The sequence below is a fragment of the Microtus ochrogaster genome, chromosome 4 (genome assembly GCF_000317375.1).
Source record: "Microtus ochrogaster isolate Prairie Vole_2 chromosome 4, MicOch1.0, whole genome shotgun sequence".
Taxonomy (NCBI): domain Eukaryota; kingdom Metazoa; phylum Chordata; class Mammalia; order Rodentia; family Cricetidae; genus Microtus; species Microtus ochrogaster.
Genome location: NC_022011.1, coordinates 28953902 through 28968798, shown reverse-complemented (window position 1 = coordinate 28968798; position 14897 = coordinate 28953902). Strand labels below are relative to the sequence as shown.

The following is a 14897-nucleotide window of genomic DNA, read 5'->3' as shown; positions in this document are numbered from 1 at the left end:
AACAGCCGTGAGCCTAAGAGTTAGAAACCCAACTTTCCTAGCTTATCATTATCCTCTGCCTATCCTCCCCTCCTCTGCCTAGCCTAACCTTCTCCACTGCCCAGAGGAAGTGACACCCCAGACCAACATTTCCCAGGGCCCTATTTTTCGCTCTTGCTGCTCCAGGCCACCTGGAAAAAGCCGGCAACACAAGCCAGCTACCTGTGTTCCAAGGAAAGACTTAGTATAGGGCCTGCTCCGGGGGCTTTTCCCTGGCTACCTACCCCAGAAGGGTTCTCTTTAAGAGCTCCCCCACTCCCAACCACCTCCTTTCTTTCCCTCTGGGTCAGCCACCAGGCTCCAGAAAGTTCCAGATCTTAAAAGGAGGGCACGCTTTCTGAGAGGCCCCTGAAACATCTGGGAAAGGAGACAGCCAGCTGGCTGGGCAGCAGTTCGCTTCTCCTGGGGGCAAGTGGTTTGAAGAGTGGGCTGCAAAATGAAACCAGCATCGGGAGGGACCAGCGTCTCCAGAATTCCTCCTAAGCTACCTGCCCCAGCCCAGGCAAGCCCTCCGCATCCCCACTTTATGAAAGGTTGTGAAGCATGGGCCACCTTCTGGTGCTGCAGGTTGAAAAACTGTCTTACCCATATGGGAGGAATCATCAGGATTCAAACATTCCCTAATTCTAGCTCAAAATAGCATAAATAGCAGTTTTAACAATAAGATAATACACGTGCTTCAGTGGCTACCACTGAACCAAGCAGATGACCTCCTGCAAAGTCCTCCTTGGTCCACGTGTTCTATGCAGGAGGAAAATCCCTGGGCACAATACAGGTTACCAACTGGGGCGGGACTCCATGATGCTGAGCGCCTAAGGACCAACACACAGACCTGCAATGAAGTCAGCCAGCAGAAAGGTAAGAAAGACATCCACCCCACAGGGTAATCCAAGGTTCGTCCCTATCAAAAAAAAAAATTTAGAAAGAAAAATAATCTCCCTGTTCTTTAGCGAGCTGAAAACCAGATCGATTTCAGTCAGTGCTCCATATAAAAATATGGAGTTTTTAAGGAGCACCGTGGCTTCCCTTTTCACCTCAGGGGGTAAATATTTGAAGCCCAAATTGAGAAATAAATCAGATCGAAAGTCACTTCTAATCTGATCCCCAGCCGTTAAATACATCAATCCTCTTTTGCTCTTGCGAGCAGGGTTCAAACACTAACAGGGCAACAAGTCCGTATTTAAGGAAACGCAGGGGACACAGGACTCACCCAGGCTCTGGCTCAGCTAAGAGTGGTGAGCTGTGACCGTTTGTCTATTCTCTGTTTCTCCCCTTAAACAGGGGACAGCTGGACACTGAGAAGGAGCGACACCATCTTGTTTTGACAATTGGCAAGCGTTTTCTGCATCCCGAAAAGCATTTTGTTCGGAGGCCAGCTAGCTGCGCTCAGGCAACCCTGTCCGTGTGTTGCGGGTAGGACAGTTTCTCAGACTGTCTTGAGAGAAAAATCCCAGGGTGGGATACGTCAACAAATCAAGAACCCTCTCTTTACTAAAGGAGAGCTCCATTGTCCCATGGCGCGTATGTACACCTACATACCAGGCCACCTGCACCATAAAATAGTCACAAGTGGATTTACTACAACTTATTTTTTTTTTAATTCAAGAACACAAAGACACTGTCCGAACTTTGGGCAGAAAAACAACATGGGTTTATTTTAAGGTAAATACAACATTGAGACCACATAAGACAAACACAGATGAAGTTAAATTTTTAAGTCTTTTGGTGTCTGTTAGGAATACTCCAGATGGCATCTGGGGTACAAAGCCACCACATTTCCTTAATTAAAAGTATCAGATACTTGACTTCGTTATCCACCACCAACAAAAAAATAAATAAATTATTTTCTTGTTTTGTAAAAGACCTACAGTTGAGAGGAGAATTCTATTTTATCATGGTATTGTGGGGAGAAAAAACCCACACTGGTTTCTTAATTCAATTTGGCAGAAACGGTTGGGCAAGATGAAGCCTTATCCAGTGGACACAACTTTAAATATTATATTAAAGGCTCTGGGCAACAAAATAGCCTGGTTACAAATCCGCACTCGTTTACAGAAGGCACCCTATCCAAAGAGACCTCATGCGCCCCTGGGGAGTCTCCACAGAAAGTCATTAGGGGTCCCTGTGGGATTTGGTCCACAAACTAATCTGTGAAACCCCAAGGGGAGCAGGCGCAGTATCCGGGTAGGGGAAGGAAATTTTTAAAAAATCGGTATTTCGTTTCGGTGGGCTGTGTCCCCGTTAGAGGGACTCGCTGGGATCTCGGAAACCGAGTTGCGGATAAGTTACCTGCGAGTTGCGCGGAGCTCTCTGCTCCCGGGTCTGAGAGAGGGGCGCGTTCCGTCGCTTTCTGCGGCTCCGTCGAAGAGGGTCCATCGGGGAGGCGAAGCCGGTGTGGGCCTGAGGCAAGGACGAGCTGGGAGCGTCAGTATTTGGTGCAGTCGTAGGAGTAGGGGGCCGCGTGGCGGTAGAGGGATGGCGCGGCTCGGTAGGGCAGCTGACAGCTCGCATTGCTCACCTGGGACTCCCCGAGGGTTGAGTTTTCCAGTCCCAGCCGGTGCGAGTTGAACATCTCCCGGACATTGGGGAAAGTTTGCTGTTGGGTGGCGAACGTGTGGCCGGGGAGGTGGCTCAGGTCCCCGCTGTGGTTCAGATACCAGGAGGTGGCCTGGGTGGCAGGCTGCGGCGCGGGAGGGGGCTGCGGGGCGGGCTGCGGCGCCTGTGGATGGAGGTGGCCATGATGCTGGTGGTGGTGACCCGCGGCCCCCAGCGCGCCCTCCTGGCCCGCAGCGAGGTTGAGGGCTCCGAGTGGGGAGCCGGGGCCGCTCGGGTGGTCCGACAGAGCCTCGTCCAGAGCGGGCGGGACGCACACGTGCGCGGGTCGCTCGGCCCCGGTGTACAGACTCATGGCCCGCATGCTGCACTGGTAGCCCGCCGAGCTCGCAGCCTCCAGGCCCTGCGCGCAAGGCTGCGCGTAAGCGGCGGGTGGCGCGGCGGCGTAAGGCAGAGCCAGCGGCGGCACCACCAGGCCGGCGCGCGCGGCCGCAGGGCTCAGATCGCCGCCCGGAGGCGACGTGCGCAGCGTCATGATGGTCTCCACGCTGAAGCCTGGCAGCCCGTTGGGCGCCGCGGTGTGGTGCTCAGGCAGCGAGCCGTCTGGGGAGCCAGCGGGAGTGGAGGCTGCGCTGCGGGGACTAGCCTGCAACGCGCCCTCGGGACTCAGCGTCTCCACCTTAGTGATGACAGGCAGTGCAGGTGACGCCGCCTCGCTCTTGACCACCACTTTCTTCTCGGCCTCCTTGGGCCCGTCAGCTACCGGGGTCCCCGTCGGGGCGCCCTTGGCTGCAGCCGGGGACGGCTCCTTGAGGTGGGCCCGCTCCTCCTTGTCCTTGGGCACGTCCTTCTTCTTGAATCGCCGGCGCCGCCGTAGAAAGCTGCCATTCTCGAACATGTTGTAGGAGTCTGGGTCGAGGGTCCAGTAGCTGCCCTTGCCGGGCTTCTTGTCGTCGCGCGGCACCTTCACGAAGCACTCGTTGAGCGACAGGTTGTGGCGGATGCTGTTCTGCCAGCCCTGCTTGTTCTCGCGGTAGAAGGGGAAGCGGTCCATGATGAACTGGTAGATACCGTTCAGGGTGATCTTCTTCTCCGGGGCGTTCTGGATCGCCATGGTGATGAGCGCGATGTAGCTGTAGGGCGGCTTCACCAGGTCCTTGGGCGCCGCGGGCTGGTGGTGGTAGGGCGCGTAGGAGCGGCCCATGCCGGCGCCGTACTGCTCCGGGTGACCCGAGTAGACGCCCATGGGGCTGGCCATGCCGCCGTAGCTGCCCGCTGCCCGGTAGTAGTTTTGCTCGCTCAAGTAGGGCACCACTCCCAAAGCGTTGGGGTCCGACACCGAGTAGCGCGCCTGCATGCTGCGTCCCAGGCGCTTGGCTGCCGCCTGTGCGCACCGACTGCGGCCCGCGGCGAGCGAGGCCCGGAGCAGGAGAGCAGGAGGGGACCGGGCGGCGCGGGCAGCCCCTGCTCGGGGCAGCCTCGCGAGCCACGCGCGGAAGGCGCCGGCGCTCGGGCCGATCGGGAGCGCTCGGGTTCAGCCGACCGGGCGGGTCAGCATCCTGGCTGGCGCGCCCGGGGCGGCCCCGCTGGCCGCGCGCTCTCGGCCCAGCGGGTGGCAGTCCCGAACTGGCGGCAGGGACGCCACGGAGCGAGACCGACCCTTCTGAACGCTAGGAAAGGAGATCGCGGCTCTCGGGGCCCCGCCAGTAGAACGGCAGCCCGCAGCCTCAGCGAGCTAGGGTCCGGAGAAGCTGCCTGGCCGGGCCCGGAAAAAGAAGCAAAATCCCTTTTAGGGATTGGGAAAAGTTTCAAAAGTCTTCAGGCTCAAAGGAGTTTTTACTTTCCTCAGGCCGCGCCCCCTCCAGGAAGTTTGAACCAATCATCTGGCAGCTGTGAGGAGGATGGACCCAATCAGGGCGAGAAGAGCTGAAACCCGTCGGCTCTAAGACCCAGCTGCTCTTAGCCAGAATTTTCTCCCCTCCACCCCCTGTAGCTCAAGTTAACTTGAGGACTTTTAAAAATAAGTTACATCTTATTAAATTTTATTTTATTATCACATTTTGTTTAACGAGACCACGTGTCCACAGCAAAAAATAAAAACCCGTTCCTTTACAAAATTGAAAAAAGGAGGTTTAGTTTGGAATTTAAAATCGAATTGATGAAGTTGGGCAAAGGTCTGCCCCGACCAAGACCTTGTAAGTAGCAAAGATTCTAAAGATTTTTCTTATTAATGAGTGAAGAGGCGAATAATTAGATTTCTTAATTATCGGGGCCTAGTTGTAATGGGTTCAGAGCAAACCGATTGAGCTGGCTGGGCCTCCTGAACACAATGGTGAATAAATCCATTGGGCGCTTCGAGGTCGGAGTGTTGAAGAAGAGCCCACAAAGGAGGCCGGGTTGTAGAATTGGGTTCCTCTTGCTCCCACGCCTGGGGATCGGGCTGGGAAGGAAAGCTCGGTGGGAAAGCCAAGCCGGGAGGGAACACCTCCTAAGTCTTAGCTGTGACAGATCTGCGTCCTCCAGCCCATTTTGTGAGGCTCTGGGAGCGCGTGAGTCGGCCACTTGTTTTCTCCCTCTCCTCTCCCGCATAGATGCGGGCTAGCTTCCAGTGTCATCCATCTGGTCGCTTTCCCTTCTCCAACTATAAAATTGCTTTGGCGACTTTTTAATTTCTGTGCTGCCCCGAAGGTGTCCCCAGTGCAGTCCAGGCCATGGTACCCCACCCCGCGTGGGGAGTTCCAGGCCTGCTTTCCACCCGGGGCCTCGCCGCTGGAGACTTACTCTAGTGCTCGCACTGCGTGGCCTCCGACCGGAGTTCCTGGCCCGCGCCGGATCACACTCTGCGGCCAGCAACTTTGGGATTTGTAAATTGACTATATTTCAGTGTGTTTGTTTTGCTGAGTTTTGATAAGGTGAGCTGGGGACCAAGGGCTCCTCCGAGGGCCTGGCAACTGAAGGATATTTTATCGCTGCCAGCCTTGCTGCATAGCCACACCGAGGTCTCCAACATTCAGGCTTTCGCCTTCCCTCTAGGAATCCCAGGGACGGTTTGTTTATTTGTGGAGTGCTTATTTATTCCTTCAACACCTCACGTCGTCATCGGATCCCTGCTCGCCCGCTTCCCCAGAAGCACTGGGTCATCATCCCTTCGGAAAGGCTTTATGCCCCGCCGAACCTTCTGGAAGTTGTTGGTCCGGTTGGGTAGGGGAAGAAGGCGACAGATAAAACATTTGTTTCAGCTTTCCGTGCCCCCACCCCCCACCCCGCATTAGATTTTCAGCAAAAGGCGGTGAGACATTAGAGACTTCTTTTTCAGCGTTGACGCTTGAGTAGCTGACAATAGTGGCATCGTGTGAATTACCATCAAAACAATCAAAAAAATATTTGTGTGTGCTATCTTTGACTCAGGATTTAAAGGGAAGGGAGGTACAAGGCCCCCTAACCTGAAGTATCTTGGGAAACACATTTTTTTTTTTTTGGCTGTTCTGGATTCTTCTTTGACACGTTTCACCTTCTCCTCTTTAAGCAGGAAGATAATGCTTCCTGGGTCCGAGTTCTGGTTTAAGCTTTTCCCCCTACTCTCAGGCTCCCACTAAGACCTTATTGTTCCAATGCCCCTAGTGTATTTGCGTTCATGTGTTTTTTGGGAGGTTTTTTTTTTTTTATGACTATGACAGAAAGTGCCTTTTCACCCCTGAAGCTCGTGACAGGCAGTGTTGAATTTTTCTCACGATTTTACTGGAAATTCCACTCACTGATCAAGAAACACTCCCCCCATCTGTGGGCTTCCTGCAGGGACACTGTTTACTTTGTTCTTATGAGGGGGGTGTGTGTGTGCGTGCGTGTCCATATGTGTCTCTGTGTGTTCATATATGCCTGTGTCCGTGTGTGTGTGTGTGTGTGTGTGTGTGTCTGTCTGTCTGTCTGTCTGTGTGTCCGCTTAAATAGCTTTATCAAAGCACAGGGCAGAAACCAAACAACTCCAACTAAGAAATCTAAATTCCCAAAGGCCACTTTCTGCCTGCATATGCCCAGGAATGACCAGTGTCTGCTAGGAAGAACATTGGTTTAGCCGTCACATACAGTTACTACCAGGTCTCAGAGAGGTGGCAGGGACGTTCCCCCTCTCTGAACCTGGGCTCCTCCAACTTCTATAGAGCAAAGAGAGATCTGTGTGTTCCGGTTTCTAAAACAACACCGCACACACCTGGACTTAGCAGGCACCACATCACGCGGGCTCCGGCAGCCTGCAGAGGCCTCAGCGGTCTAAGAGTTGCTACATTCTTGCTTATTGCCTGTTCCTTCTCTTCCTTGTCTTGTTGTCAGCGAGACGAAAGCAAATCAGACCCCGGAGGGCTCTGTCTGTTAGTCAAATAATAAGCGATGAAAAGGGCAGAGAGTTGCCTCCCTGGCCGGCCCTTCTTCCTCCGCAGACGCCACGACTCCAGCACCTGGAGACACGCACTCCGTGGGTGATGGTGCCATCGTGAGGCCAACTGGGGAACTACATCGAAAAAAGGGGGGGGGGAGCAAAGAATGCCAGACAGGTTTGGTTCTAATGAAGGTGCTGACACCTTGTGGACGCCAGCGTGCTTTGCACTGCAAGAATAAAGCGTGCAAAAACTCAGAAAGAAGGTCAAGTCAACTGGGCCTGGCAGTTAGCTTACAAAAAGTCGTTTTCCATAGCTTTGCCATGTGTCAAGGCTGCTGAGTGATAGAAACATCTTTTGAGACTATTGGAAGTTTCCAGAGCAGCAAGGAGGTTCTGCACATCCTCGCTGACTAGAATTGCCTGACACCTGCGGAGGTGTGTTGTGGGAGGGTTGGGAAGTTAAGCAGAGAGCTATTAGGATGTGAAATGACAGACCGTTTCTGGAGGGTCCCGAGACGTCTGTCTTTCAGGCCCATGCATGGACCAATGCAAGAAAGCTGGAAGCCGATTTTGTTCTCAGCTCTTTGATTAGCATCCTTTGGGCTCAGGAGATGCCTTCAGTTTTAGGAATGAGATAGCAGAAGAGTCTCAGGTTCCCAGGCTACTTAAGAACTGACCTGTGCTGGGCGGTGATGGCACACGCCTTTAATCCCAGCACTCGGGAGGCTGAGGCAGGCGGATCTCTGTGAGTTTGAGGCCAGTCTGGTCTACAAGAGCTAGTTCCAGGTCAGGCACCAAAGCTACAAAGAAACCCTGTCTCAAAAAACCAAAAAAAATAAAAACCTGACCTGTGAGTTAGACATGGACAGAGAGGCGTCCCCCCTTTTCGAGACAGGGTCTTGCTATGTGGATACCATACCCCATCAGAACCGCAATCTATCTATGTATCAATCAATCAATATCTATCTATCCATTTATTTGGGTTTTTCCAGGCAGGGTTTCTCTGTGTAGCCTTAGTCATCCTGGAACTCACTCTGTAGACCAGTCTAGCCATGAACTCCGAGATCTGCTTGCCTCTGCCTCCAAAGTGCTGGGATTAAAGGTATGAACACCACTGTCCAGCCTCAGGGCTACTTTTTAAACAACCCTCATGAGTCAGCTTCTAGAGATTACCTTTTTCAGGACAGAAGTTTCAGCCCTTGATGGATCCAAACTCATTTTTACTGAGAATGACTTTTTTTTTCTGGAGTTGAGATGGTGAAGATAGGGGTGAGGGTGGGGGGGTCAAAGGGCATTAAGGAGACCCAGCGGCTACATGCAGTGTTTGATGCTAGGTGGTATAAAGTTCAGAACAAATAAAGGGCAGGCAGGTCTGAGGCAATCAGAATGCAGAGTATGTGTAGTATAGCCATCTCTCCCAGGTCAAGATCCCTGAGTGAGATGGGACTGTGCTCAGGTAAGAACATGCTCTGTCTGGAGCAGACATGTGTCATAATATTTAGGGCTAATGTCACAGTCTGTGCAAATCTGAAAAGATTTGAAAGAAGATGTGCTGCAGAGCAGAGTGATTGCCTGGCACACAAGGCCCTGAGTTCCATCCCAGCACTGGAAAAGAAGGGAGGGATAGAGGAAGAAGGGAGGAAGAACAGGAAGGCGGGGAGAGGGAGGGAAGGGAAGAGAAAGGAGGAAGGAGCAGAGGGAAGGGGAGTAAATACTCACCAATGATGGCACCTTAGCCGGCTTTCTGCACCGCCGCCCATGATAAACCACTCTGACAAAGGTGATTTCAGCTCACAGCTCCTCATCTTTGGGGTGGGGGGAATCTTGTCCCAGGGCAGGAGCTTGAGGCAGCTGCCCACATGACAGCTGCCATGCTAGTGTTCCACTCCGTTCTGTTTCAGACAGTGCAGGACTCCAGTCAGGGAGTGGACATGTCTGCAGCGTTGGATCCTCCCACCTCCATTAAGGCCATCAAGGTAATCCCCACAGTCATGCCCCGAGTCCCCTCTCCCAAGTGAGTATAGGTTCTGTCAAGTTAATGATCAGCACTAACACAGGTGACAGGAACAGGAAGAGGGTCCTACAAATGGCTTTTAAATTAGGGCCTCTGCTGTGCCATTCTTGCAAGTTTTCTGTTAAATTTGGAAATTTTCAAAACTCAAAATATCATCATAACTCTGGAAACAGAAAAAGTGACAGAAAGCCAAGGTCTTTCCACAGTAGTGGATGGAGACGTTTGCCAAGAATCACCAAGTGTCCCCTCTACCACTGTTCCAGGATTTTCTCAAACTCCAGCCCCGAATTGATGCTGTGAACACTGTGACTCACCCTCCTCCCTGTGAGAACCTGCACTAGGAGGTCAAAAAGGAACTGAACCGTCTCCAGGGACGAGGGGAGAAAGAGGTAAGGAGGTAGACACTTGGCCTTTGTGAGATTTGCAGCCTGCCGGGCTGACATTCCCAGCTCTGAGCACGAGCTGACTCAGATCTCCCAATCTGGACTGGTGACTCGAAGAGGCCATTAAGACTGACACTGGGACCTCACAGGAACAACAGGACCCCTGTCCTGTACCACGGCATCCCCTTTAGGGGTGACAAAACTAGGGTTGCCTTCACCCTGATTCCACCCTCTTCAGGCTCATTGTACCTGCTGAGCCTTCGGCTGTCCCTCAAGTTCAGGTACCTGCTCCCCAGCCTCCTCCTCTGATGCCTCACCTATGTCCCCCTACACACACACACACACACACACACACACACACACACACACTCCTGACCCTGTTCTATTTCTCAGCCACACCAGTCAGTCTGATGCGATCTGCTTCCATTTGTTGCCAGGCCACACACACAGCAGAAGGAAGTAGGGACAGGGCAGCCTAGAACCCTGCTGCTAAGATCTCTTCCTTTTTAAATTAAAAATGCTTTGCATTTATTTATGTGGGGCAAGGGAATGTGGGCCAAGGTGACTGTGGAGGTCAAAGAGCAACTTTCAGGCACCAGAAGTCCATTCTGTGCTTCCACCAAGTAGGTCCTGGGCTCTGAGGTCCTGCCTCCCAATCCAAAATAAATAAATGAATGACTGTTAAAATCTACTGGAGAGGCATCCTTCCCCACTTCCAGGGAAATATGTTTTATCTAAGAGGGCTTCAGGAGAGTGAGCCAGGTCCTGGAAGGCCGGTAACCAAGTGTCTGCACAGAGAGGTGCTGGTCTCCAGTCCAGGTCCCAGTCCTTTCTCAGAGCTCAGTCTGACCATGTTGTCTCCCATAGTAATGACAATCCTAGAAACCAGAGGTCACTAAACAGGACACCACCATTTCCTCCTTCATGCCACATGTCCAAGTTAGAAGGCATTTGGAGTAAGAAATGGCTTAGTCAGTAAAGTGTTAGCCTTGTAAGCAGCACCCATGTTAAAGAATAAAAATAAATATCTGGGTGTGGTAGTGGGCCCTTGGAAATCCAGCAGATTTTGAAATACAGGCAGATTCCTCTGGATGATCAAAAAATAAGGTGGATGACTTATGAGGGTGACAACAGCGTCCTCATGTGTGCTTACATAGTAAACACCATCCCAACACACACACACACACACACACACACACACACACACACACACACACGGGAAAAGAAAACACCAGCTGAGGTGTGGTAACACAGGCCTGTAGCAATCCTAGCACTTGGGAGCATGAGAGGCTGAGGCAGGAACATTGTGAATTCAAAGCCAGAACAGAGAGTAAGACCCTGTCTTAAAACATCTAAAGGAGCAGGAAGAGGCAGAAGGAAAGGAGAAAAAGAGGGAGAAGAAGGAGAAAAAAGAGGAAGACCTAGAGGAGGAGGGGCAGAAAAGGAAACAGTAGCCAGGCGTGATGGCACACACCTTTAATTCCAGCACTTGGGAGGCAGAATCAGATGAATTGTTACGGAATACTTAAAAGATGTGTTACATTTGTTTATGCTGTGGAATATTACCTTAATTGTATAAAGGTTTGTTACTTTTCTTTCTGCTGCACTCCATTAACAATGTAAGGTGTGTTACATTTATTCCTGCTGCATTTGTTTAATTATGTAAAGATGTGTTGCATTTGTTTCACCTTCCCTGCCTAAGTCACCTAATTGGCCTAATAAAAAGCTGACCAGCCAACAGCTAGGTAGGAGAGGAATAGGCCGGGCTGGCAGGCAGAAGGAATAGATAGGAATCTAGGTTCCAGAGAGGAGAGGGAGACTCCTGGGGGTATCCAGACAGCCATTATTAGCCAGACTGGAGAAGCAGAGAAAGTAAGATACAGAAGTAAAGGAAGGTAAAAGTCCCCAAGGCAAGACGTAGATGAAGAGAAACAGGTTAAGTTATAAGTGTCAGCAAGAAGTAAGTCTAAGCTAAAGTCAGGCATTCATAACTAATATGCCTCCATATCAGGATTTGGGAGCTGATTGGTGGCCCAAAAGAAAACCTGCTACAATGGATCTGAGTTTAAGTCCAGCCTAGTCTACTTAGTGAGTTCCAGAATAGCAAGGACTATGTAGAGAGGTCTTGTCTCAATAAAGGGAGAAAAGGAAGAAGAGGAGGAAGGAGGAGGAGAAGAGAAAGCACTAAGTCTTGGGGAATTCTAACAGCAAGCCAAGCTCCTGAGACACTAGGATGTTCTCTTGGGCTCTCCATCCCCCTGTTCTGCTCTTTATGGTTTTCTTCTTCTGGACTGTTCAGCATCCATCATGGGAGACTGTACATTTTGGCAAGACCAGGAATCCGGAGACACCTCCGAGATTCCTGGACGTTCTCGCTGCCATCAGCCAAGCTGCGTAGTGACATCCCTACGCCCCCTAACTCCACCACTCTCCTCCTCCTTTCTCCTGACTTTCTGCTTCCCTGCCCCCCACCTGCCTGAACACTGCTGTACACCTTCTATCTGTGACTTAGCAGCTTCCCTATTGGTGATCTTCCATGAGCAAAGGTGACCCTGATTCATCCCAATGTCCAGACACACCCTCAGCTCTCAGCCACAACACTTCTCGCTGGAGCCAAATTTGTTCCCATTTCCCATCCCTGAAATACTGTCCCCTCCCCCACTCCCATCTTTCACAGGAAACTGTATTACCCCACCAGGAATGCTGTGTACCAGGGTGACAACTGACCGCGAGTTGACTGTGCTGATCTCGTGACAGCTTTCCCACTCAGGCAGAGTTGTGACCTTGGGGAAGGCTCTGCTACCAGGAGAGAAGGAGAGTATGGGACTCCCTGTGACTTCTTCTGTGAACCTAAAACTTCAGAAACAATAACCAGTAAAAATTGAATCCTGCCAGGTGAAGCAGTGCACACCTTTGATCCTGGCACTCACACTCGGGAGGCAGAGGCGAGTGGATCTGTGATTTCAAGGCCAGCTTCTGGGGCTGGAGAGATGGCTCAGAGGTTAAGAGCACTGGCTGCTCTTCCAGAGGTCCTCAGTTCAATTCCCAGCAACCATATGGTGGCTCACAACCATCTGTAATTTGATCTGGTTCCCTCTTCTGGCATGCAGACAGAACACTGTGTAATGATAAATAAATAATTTTTTTTTAAAAAGGCCAGCTTCCTGGGCTGCACAGTACGTACCTGTCTCCAAAATTAAAAACAAACAAACAAAAAAACCAGTGCACTGTCCTGTGTTCTGGTGATCCGTAGGCAGCAAGGGCAGAGTGCTAACAAACTCTAACTAGCTGGGGAATCAGTGGAGACAACGGCCTTGAGGTCACAGGTCACAAAGAGGGTTCACGGGGGCCTAATTTCTTCAAAGTGCAAATGAAGTTCAGCTACAAATGAACAAAAAAACACAACAGAACCCTCCATCAGAGGCTGGGGTGGAAGCTGGGCAGCTACCACAAACCTGACCTGACATCCCTAGCCACTCAGATGCTCTAAACACAGGGTACATGAGGACAGGCAAACCCAGAGCAGCTTTGGTTACCTCTTAAGGCCCCTCCACTCCTCCCTGCATTGAGAACCAGCCAATTTGGGGGATTTTTTTTTTGCCACCTTTAAACACGCAGCAAGAAGCCAGCAGGTATAGCTATAGTAACTAAAGAAGAAAAAGTGCCAGGTAGTAGTGACACACGCCTTTAATCCCAGCACTCAGGGAGGCAGAGGCAGGCAGATCTCAGTGAGTATGAAGGCAGCCTGATCTACGGAGTGAGCTCCAGGTCAGGACTGTCACGCCTAGAAATCCTATCTCAAAAACAAACAAACAAACAAAAAAAAAAAACAGAAAAGAGCTGAGGCTGCCCCCGACTTCCACAAACACAGGTGTGCCCAAGGACACACAGACACACCCTATGAAAGAGGCCACCTGATTTGCCTCTAATCCCATCACTCTGTGAGTTCCAGGCCAACCTGGTCTACAGAGGGAGCTCCCGGACAGCCAGGGCTGTTACACAGAGAACCCCACACACACACACACACTCAAAAAAAGATTCCTGGACAAAGTCGGGAGTGGGTCTATGTAAGTGACTCATGAAGAGTCAGGAGCCTTCAGGCCCAACACTTTTGAGCTTCTGGCTGTCTCCACCTTACCACCCTCTCCATTTCAGGAGTTTTCTTTCCTTTCTTTAATAAACAGCCTTTCTTTCTATGCCTAACCACATGTCCCTAGGACAGTTCTTTGTCCTGAGACACAGGGAGCTGGAAATCCCAACGGATGTCCTCAGTTTCAGATCCACTCCTGTACATAGGTTTCCTTTGACTTTCAAGCGATGTCTCTACAGATGTGCACACAAGATGGTCTAAACACACTACATACTTGCATATACATGTATATGTATGTCCCACGTATTTAGTATGTGCGCTAATGATAGATGTGTATGGACTCAAGATACAGCACAGTCTGTGGAGGTCAGAGGACAACTCTAGGGAGTCGGTTTTCTCCTTCAACTATGTGTGTGAAGGGACTCTAGCTAGCTCGAGCGAGGCAAACATGGCTCTGGCAGGCTTGCCCATCTCTCCAGTTCCCTCTGCCTTGCTAAAAACGTGTGAGCTTACATTCCTAAAGCTAGCCACCAAGGTCTATTTTCTCACTTGGATACTTCCTCCTCCTAAGGCTGACCACAGAGGTCTAGCCTTCAGTTCACCTAATTAACATGCCCAATTAAAATTAAACACCTCATCCTAACGTGGAGTCCCCCTTGTACCTTACAAATCACCATTTTCCTATGTGCCCCAGCTGTCTCCTTTCTATCCAGTGGCAATCCTATTTTCTCCTGCCCCTCCAAAAATATCCTTCCCCTTCTCCCTTTATCTCCAATCTTTGCCTCTTAATCCCTGCGCCCCCCCCCCTCAGCATTCTTTCCTCCTGTAGCAAATAAACCTCCTTTGTGCTGAGAACTTGGTCTTGGGGATCCTGAACCCAAACCCATCTCTTACAGTGGGGTCCTGGGAATGAAATATAAGTTGTTAGGCTTGGCAGCAAGCACCTTTCCCGGCTAGGTCATTTTGTCAGCCCTATATGCGTTATATATGTTCCACGTAATACAAAAGCATACATGTTTTGTGTGTGTGTGTGTGTGTCCCAGGCACCCTCTTTCTAAGGCGGCTCCAGCGGCGGCCTCAAAATCACTGAGGCGGGCTGGAGAGATGGCTCAGCGGTTAAGAGCACATGACTGCTCTTCCAAAGGCCCTAAGTTCAATTCCAAGCACCCACATGGTGGCTCACAACCATCTGTAACGGAATCAGATTCCTTCTTCTAGCCTGCATGAAGACATAGCACTTATACAAATAAATAGTAAAATAAATAAATAAAGGTGTTGGGTGCATCTGCAGCGTTCAGCAAGCCGAAAAGATGGAGAAGAACTGGGACCCAAAGCAGGAACCCCGCCCGCTGCGTCGCCTGCGCATGCTTGTGCCCTGAGCCCATCTAACCTCAGTGCGCAGGCGCAGTGTGACGCGCAGGCGTTTGACGTCACCGTGAGAGGCGT

At 51.1% G+C, this 14897-nt stretch overlaps 1 protein-coding gene across 2 annotated transcripts; it reads right to left on the bottom strand.

Moving 5' to 3' along the window:
- Positions 1–1680: 1680 nt before the first annotated feature.
- On the bottom strand, positions 1681–4374 carry Foxc2 (forkhead box C2). Of its 2 annotated transcripts, XM_026778691.1 has the most exons (2): positions 2558–4374; positions 1681–2439 (listed from the first exon to the last, which is right to left on the bottom strand). In XM_026778691.1, exons 1-2 carry the CDS (start codon positions 3947–3949, stop codon positions 2281–2283), a joined length of 1551 nt encoding a protein of 516 aa, XP_026634492.1. In that variant the 5' UTR covers positions 3950–4374; the 3' UTR covers positions 1681–2280. The 2 variants fall into 2 exon arrangements, with proteins under 2 accessions (XP_026634492.1, XP_005345833.1); XM_005345776.2 differs by having other exon boundaries at positions 2361–4374.
- Between the last annotated feature and the right edge of the window lie 10523 nt (positions 4375–14897).